The 7677-nt window shown below is 65.4% G+C and overlaps 1 protein-coding gene across 1 annotated transcript in view; it reads left to right on the top strand.

The window, feature by feature from the left end:
• Positions 1-6957: 6957 nt before the first annotated feature.
• The window catches only part of FBXL16 (F-box and leucine rich repeat protein 16), a 3759-nt gene continuing 3039 nt past the window's right edge, over positions 6958-7677 (top strand). Inside the window, exon 1 of the mRNA XM_004373140.1 lies at positions 6958-7602. Within this exon, the coding sequence (XP_004373197.1) occupies positions 6958-7602 (645 nt within the window). The remainder of the gene's footprint in view (positions 7603-7677) is intronic.

Genomic DNA, 7677 nt, shown 5'->3' with positions numbered 1-7677 from the left:
GGCCAGGCCAGCACCTTGCCGCCTCCCCGGTAGCCGGCGCCTATGCCGGGCTCCCCATGACCGGAGGACGCCCGGCGGATAGCGTGGCATGAGCCAGGAGCCCGGGCCGAGGTAAGGTGTAGGGCCGGCCGGCTGCGCCGACCGGAGGGATCCGGGAGGGGGCCAGGCTGCGCCACCGCCGAGGCCACAATGAGGAGGGGGCAGGGTGGGGGCTGGGGACCGCACCAGCCGCGACCGCCGCCAGGAGGGCTTACGTAAGACCTCAGCCCCTTCCCCCGTGCGGTGGGGCCACGGGGCCTCCAGCCCCACCAGCCTTCCCGCACCCCTGGCCAGTGGAGGCCCGCTCCGCACCCACTGGTGGGGTCAGGACTGTGATCCGTGCCACTTGAGGCACCGAGAGGAAGCACAGTGACCCTGTGGAAGTGTGGAGTTGCAGCCCCCAGATGCCTGGAGCCCATACTGGGCCCACCCACACCCCCACCCGGCACCGTGAGCCCCTGGCTATGGCAGGTGTTGAATACAATTAAATTCCAAGAGGAGCCATTGGTTGTGTGGCCTAGGGGCTGCCCCCGCCTGACACCTGGTAGGAGTGAGGGGTCGGGACTCCTCTTGAAGAGGAGGAGGGCAGGGGAGGGGCTGGCCAGCTCCTGGTTCTAGAGGAGCTGTGGGCCTTGGCAAAGGCTACCGGGGCTTAGCAGGGGAACTGGGCCCCCGAGCCTTGCTGGGGAGGAGTCCTGTGGTCTCCTGGAGGTGTGAGTGGTGGGGAGAGCACGCACAATCACCCTAGGAGAACAGGTCTGGCTGTGGAACCTCAGGGGCCACGGCCAGCAGCCACTCCTCCCAGCTCCTCCTGGCCTCCTCTGGGCAGCCTTACCTCGGGGAGAGCAGATGGCGGATGTGGCTTCACCTGCCACCTCCCGAAGGCCCTTCCCCCACGACCGCCTCCCGGGGCCCACTGACCAGGGTCAGCTCGGGCCTCCCTGGTGCCCAGCTGGGCACAGGGCCCTCGCTCCCAGCTACCACTTCCGTGGGGCATTGGACAGCAGCCTGGAACAGAGGTCTGGGACGGACTGGGAGCCAGAGAGGTTTAGGGGACACAGGAGCCTGAGCCCTCCGATGGAATCACCTAGGCCCGGCTTGTCCTTGCGGGATGTGGCTGCAGGGCCTGACCAGGAGCTGTCGGGAAGGGAAGGGAATTGAGCCCCGCTGTAAACATGGGCAGTGCAGTGTGGGCCACCAGGCCTCACGGGACCCCAGGCCTATGCTGACCCCTGGCTGCAGCCTCAACTGCCTGACTCCCCTATCCTAGCCTCTCTTTAGTTTGGGGCCAGCCTGGGAGTTTAGCATCCCCCATGCTGGGGAGGCTTGTCAGACAGTAGGCCACCACTGGCTCACACCCACTCCCAGGCCCCTGAGCAAGTACTGTCTCCCCCTGATCAGAGGTGACCTGTCTGGGCCCAGGCCCAGGGAGCTGTGGGTTGCTGAGAGGCCAGGAGACATCTCAGCCCCTGGTGGGGAGGGAAGGGGCTCCTTGGCTGGCTCTGCTGGGCTGCTCGAAGCCCCTGTCCCATCCCACAAGGGAGCTTGTGGCTGTGCTTCCAGAGCTGGCACAGGGTTGGGTGGGGGTGGCGGCAAAAGAGGGACTGTGGGGTGAGCTGGTAGCCCAGACCGTTCCCCAGCAGTGATCTGGGAGCACAGTCAGTCGGCTGCAGAGCATGGGCGCAGGGTTTGGGGCAACTGTCCAGAGCAGCAGGCATCAGGGCCCCAGTCCTCAGCCCTGGAGGGGCTCAGGTCCTTCAGAGCAGAGGGGCCTGGCTGGAGCCCGACTGATGTCCACTCTCCCAAATGCCCAGCCTCTCCTGGGCTACCATGCTCAGGACATGCCAGCTGACCCCTGTCTGCTGGTGCCTCGATGTGGCTCTCGCTAGGCCCATGTGGCTGCAGGCTGAGGGTCTGCCCTTCTCAGAACCCCTGGCGCACAAGAAGGGGGAGCCCACACCCCAGAAACACCTCGGAGCCGGGGGCGGGAGGAGTGCTGCTGTAACATGTGCCAAGTGGCAGGACGTGCGTGTGCCTGAGTCACGGGGCTTGTCATGGAGTTTGTCAGCCCGCGCAAGTCCCCAGCCCTGAGCTGCCCCAGTTGTCACCCCAGCCCTTGGGGCTGCCACTGAGCCCAGCCTGCTGTGAGTGCTTCTGGCTGCCCACAGCCGCCCAGCTTCACAGCCTCGAGGGCAGGTCTATTGGGGACCCCGGGTCCAGGGTGGGATGCTCTAAAGGTGGGGTGTCAGGGACGAGAAAGAACCCCCTGAGCTGGCGGTGATGAGGGTTGGAGGTCTCCAGAGCAAGGGCAGTCCCAAAGAAGGTTGTCTTGGGGCTGAGAGCACAGCCTGCAGCCTCTGGAAGGAGGAGCAGGGGTGTGAGCAGGATGCTGCCAGGTAAGGGCAGTGCTCAGAGCGGCCACCAGTCCAGGGCCCAGGCCGGGGAGGGTCCAGGGGCCCTGGAGAGGCGGAGCAGGGCAGAGCATGATCGAGGCAGCTGCAGAGGCTGCACCTGGTTTGTGGCAGGCCGGGCACCCAGGGTTGCCCTCCGGGACACCACTGCTGGCCGTGGGCATCAGAGGTCACAGACTTGGGGTCAGGTCACAGCTGTGTGCGACTCCTGGGAAATCTGCCCAGCTGTGCCAGCCTTGCTGCCCCATCGTGTTCAGGCCGTGTGAGAGAGCACCAGGCAGTGATGGGCACTCAGCCTTGGGCCAGAGGCAGGACCGGCCACATCCCTGCCCTCAGGGGATCCCTGTCCCCTTCCCTTGGATCTGGCCAGATTCAGGGGCTCTGGTGGCCAGCTTCTTCAGCCCTGTAGCTCCCCAGGGGCCCCACTGAGAAGGAGAGGGAGCTATTCTCTCCCTGAGGGTCTGCATAATTCCAGGACACTCTGCCCACCACCCCAAGGTCTTGGGACCTTCCTCAGAGACTCTGGCACCCAGTGACCTTGGGTAGTGGCCTCCCTACCCTGTGGGCGCTGGGCGCTGTCACAGCCAGGGTGAACCTCTTAAGCTACAACTCCCCCACCGCCCCCCTTACTCTGACTGTCCTCCCCGGGCCCCCGTCTCTGGTGCTGCACTGCTTCCTGCAGGACCCCACTGCCTGCGCTGCCACTCCTCGTCCATTCATTCATTCAGCTGGCCCCCAGAGGCCACCTGGACGTTGTGCAGTCCGTCCCTGAGGAGTCCCCAGGCTGGGGGGAGAGGCAGACATGTGGGCAGGGATGACAGCCGTGTGATGAGTGGGACCCTGGAGATGCCTTCTCTGTGCTGAGGGTCCTGGCAGGGGAGGCAAGGGCTGAGAGCCGAGCAGGGAGGAGTTTGCAGTGCTGAGCAGGGAAGCCTCCCAGCAGGGGTACCTGTATGTGCCAAGTGGAAGGGGGCCTGTCTGGACTGTGACTCGGGCTGGGGACAGGCAGGAGGGGAGGCTGTGAGGCGGCCGGGTGGACTCTGTGGGACTCTGTGGGTCCCAGGGGCCCAGCCCGTCCGTGGACTGCTGGATTGGAAGCCGCCAAGTGCTGGGGTCCTCCCAGGGGCTCCCAGGGCCCCCATGATCCCTAGGTCCGTCTGGCCCCCATGCTCCTCTCTGAGTCTGCAGGGATGGCACAGAGGCCACAGGCAGCTCCTCCCAGCTCCAGCTGACGAGAACAGGACAGTCAAGGTAGCAGCCACTGTCCCCATCTTTCTCTGGGGGGCCCCAGAGGTTCTGACCCCTCCACAACCTACCCAGGTGGTGACCTCCCCCAGAATTCTGCTCTCCAAGCTCAGCACAGGAGGCAGGGGTGAGACTGGGAACTGTGCAAGCTCGGCCGTCTTTTCAGAGTCTCCGTTTCGCAGCATCCACTATCAAGGTGCTTGTCTCTAACGGAGAGGCAGCATGAAGGGCCTGGCAGCTGCCCCAGCCCCCTTCTGGCAGGACACTCCAAGGTGGTCCCTGAGAGCCCTGCACTAGGGGGCTGTCACAGGTGGCAGGAGGTTGAGGGACTCTGCCCGGGTCTCTGTTCTGGCCAGGTGGGTGGGACCAGGGCCAGGCTCATCCTAGCCTCTCAGAGGCCTCTTGGCTAACTGCCAGGAAGACCCTCGCCCCAACCTTTCTCCCAAAGCTCCAACCCTTGAACCCGAGATGGCTGTTTCCAGCTTTGAGCCGTAGGACTGGGCGAGGAGCGTTCAGGCTGGGCAGGACAAGGCCGGGAGTGCGAGGAGCAGCCGGCAGGGAAACACAGGACGGAGAACAGCAAGGCTGAGTCTGTGGGGAGGCAGCTTCGACGGGGCTCACGTGAGGGCTGACCTCGGGGAAGGGCTGCCCTGGCCAGGGATAGGGCTGTGGGCTGAGGGAAGCGGGGCTGCGGACTCCTGGAGGCTGCTGGGCGGCCTCCTGAGCCTGTGCCCTCCCTCCTGTGGGCTCTCAAAGCTTCGCTTATTTTCACCCTGCGGATCCTGGGGCCTAGAGGTAGGGATGGGATGTGTGGGCATGCAAATGTGGTGTGCAATTGTGCGCTCCAGTGGGGCAGGAAGGGAGCCCACGATGGCCCGGGGCATCCACGTGCATCCCCCAACTCGGTGCTCCACGTGCACACCCAGGGCTGGGAGCATTCTCAACCTAAATCTGCACCAATCCTCCTTGTTTCTCCCTGGTGCCACCTCCGCCACCTCCGCCAGATTCTAGCCGAGCGGGCGGCTTCTCCACCGCCTCCGGGGCCCCTCCCTGCTGAGCAGGGCTCGCCTGGCCTCAGATTTGGATTTCCGGGGCGCCTCCACCTCACCCCCCGAGCCAGCCGCTGTCTGCAGCAGGGCCGGCCCAGGCCCGGCCTCGGAGCAGGCGCGCGCGGCTGCGGCGACCGCTGTCCATGGTGCTGGCGCCAGCGCCGGCGAGGGCCAGGCCTGCCGGAGGCGGGGAGGCCGGTGGGCGGGGCGTCCCGGCCTAGGGGGCAGGGGCGGCTCCGAGGACGTAGAGCTTCCGGGGACACAGAGCTGCCTCTCCATCCCCATCACAGCCTCCTGGAGGGAGCTTCCGGACATCCTCTCCCTTTGCCCCAGGGATAGGGGTGGCCGTGGGCCTCATCCTGTCCACCGAAGGTCTCCTCCTGTACTCTGCACCTGGCGATCTGGGGCAGCTCCCGCGTTAGGTCCTCTTCCGTGCTACCCAGCACTGTGGGCAAACCATGACTTTTTGGAGCCTGAGGTTCCCTGCCCGAAAAAGGGAATAACAGTAGTGGCCGCCCCTTCCCCCACACTCACACAAGGCTTCTGTGAGTTTAAATAGGTGACTATCCCAGCGGGCAGTGTCCTTACGGTTGTAGCTTTCGCACCAGCCAGTGACAGGTCGCGATTTTCTGGTCAAGGTGTGGGAACCTCCTCCAGGCAGGGCCTGTGGGAAAGGGGGAGACGGCACAGAGCACCTGGAGCGGAGTAGGGCTGTGGTGGGTGGGGTGGGGTCATGGCTGCCAGGGCAGAAGGCCTTCAGTGCCCAAGCTGGGTTGGCAGCCCGTAGGCTCATTTTCTGGTGAGACCCCTGGCCTCAGCCCAGGCCTGTGCCCCTCCCCGGACGTGGGATGCTGGGTTTGGGGGTTGGAAGTCAATGCTGGAGGCTTCGCCCACTCTGGGACAGTGGCCCAACTCAGCCAGGCAGGAGGGGAAGGTGTCTGTGGGGACCTGTAGGTGGGTGCTGTGACCCCAGGCTGGGGCCTCCCCTTGACTGTTGCAGCCTTTGACTGTCCCTGTTCTGAGTGTGTGGGACAGGGAACAGCGGCCTCGGTCCTGGGGTCACTGCATAGCAGGGAAGGTGGAATCCGCCTTGCCCTCCAGTCTGGCTGTGGGGCTCAGAAATAGCCTGACTCACGTGCCACGGACTTACTGTGAGCCGACACTGTGCTCAGCCCTTCCACACATTGCCCCTGGGAGGGGGCACCATCGCCTCTGAGGCCCAGAGGGGAGGAAGCTGAGGACTGGAGAAAGTGAGTGGCTTGCCAAGGTGTGTTCCGAGCCTCGGGTGTCTGACCCAGAGCCTGCGCAGGTTAAGCACTGGGCATCACCACCTCCTCACTGGGTGTTGGGGGGCAGTGAACAAGGAGAAGCCCGGGCATTTGGAGCAGATGGTGGCACCGTGAGGGCCCCACTGCCTTTTCCTTCCAGGGTTGTCCATGCCCAGTGCCCTCTGCCACTCACAGCCTCAAGGAGCTGAGGGGAGCCGTGGGCTGCAGCTGCCCAGCCCCCCGACTCTGGGGTAGGGGGACCGATGACCCGGACTGGAGGGGAGCTCCCCCACATCTGCCCTCCAACAGCCAGCCCTGGTCCAAACCTGGGCTCCACTGTTTACTGGCCATGACCTTGGGCAAGTGGCTCACGCTGCCTCTGCCTCGGTTTCTTCATCTGCACCATGGTGACAGTCATCACAATATCGTCCTCATCGGGCTGGGCAGATGATTAAGGAGACAGTATGCATCCAGCACCCGAAACAAAACCTCCTGTTCACACCAACATTCTCGGGGGCTGGTGTGTGTCTCAGACAAGGCACCAGGGAGCGCTGCTGGGACCCTCCAAGGGGAGGGCCAGAGACCATCCCCCAGCCCTCTCCCTCCATTCCTCAGCCTCTGCCCAGCACCAGGCCAGGGCGGGCATCAGAGTGGCAGAGACGGAGGGAGCAGCTCCCGCACTGAAGGGAACAGTCTCTTCTCTCTCCACCTCCTTTTCTCACCTGTCAAGCGGGAACCACAGCACCTAAGTGTTGAAAAGTGTCCATGACCTCCATGCATACAATAGGCGCTCAGCGAGTGTCCTCCTCATGACTAGCTCCGTGGCTTACAGGCACTCTGGTCTACTCTGTCGGGCGGGCTCTGGGCGGGGCAAGGCCAGCAGTGGCGGGGAAGAGCTGCTCATTCCTCCTCACGCCCTGCCCTCCTGCAGAGCGAGCGTGGAAGATGTCGAGCGCTGGCGTCGACGGTGACCCCAAGCCTCCATGCTTGCCTCGGAACGGCCTGGTGAAGCTGCCGGGCCAGCCCAACGGCCTGGGCGCAGCCAGCATCACCAAGGGCACACCGGCCGTCAAGAACCGCCTGTGCCAGCCCCCGCCCTCGCCCGCCCTCCCACCACCCAGCCTGGCTGCCCCGCTGCCCAGGGCTGCCCTGGCCGGGGGGCCATGCCCCTCAGTGGGGCTGCCCCTTGGTGGACCGGCCTCAGCCCCGGCGCCCGGGCCCCCGGCCGAGCGGCCGCCCCTGGCCACGGACGAGAAGATCCTCAACGGGCTCTTCTGGTACTTCTCGGCGTGCGAGAAGTGCGTGCTGGCGCAGGTGTGCCGTGCCTGGCGGCGCGTGCTCTACCAGCCCAAGTTCTGGGCCGGCCTCACGCCGGTGCTGCACGCCAAGGAGCTCTACAACGTGCTGCCCGGCGGCGAGAAGGAGTTCGTCAACCTGCAGGGCTTCGCCGCACGCGGCTTCGAAGGCTTCTGTCTGGTGGGCGTCTCCGACCTGGACATCTGTGAGTTCATCGACAACTACGCGCTCTCCAAGAAGGGCGTCAAGGCCATGAGCCTCAAGCGCTCCACCATCACCGACGCGGGCCTGGAGGTGTGCCGAGGGAGCGCGGCCCGGCGGGCGGGGCGGGGCCAGAGGGTGGGGCGGGGCCCGACGGGCGGGGCGGGG

This window comes from Trichechus manatus, unplaced genomic scaffold (assembly GCF_000243295.1).
Source record: "Trichechus manatus latirostris isolate Lorelei unplaced genomic scaffold, TriManLat1.0 scaffold00024, whole genome shotgun sequence".
Taxonomy (NCBI): Eukaryota; Metazoa; Chordata; class Mammalia; order Sirenia; family Trichechidae; genus Trichechus; species Trichechus manatus.
This window is presented reverse-complemented; position numbering and strand designations above follow the sequence as displayed.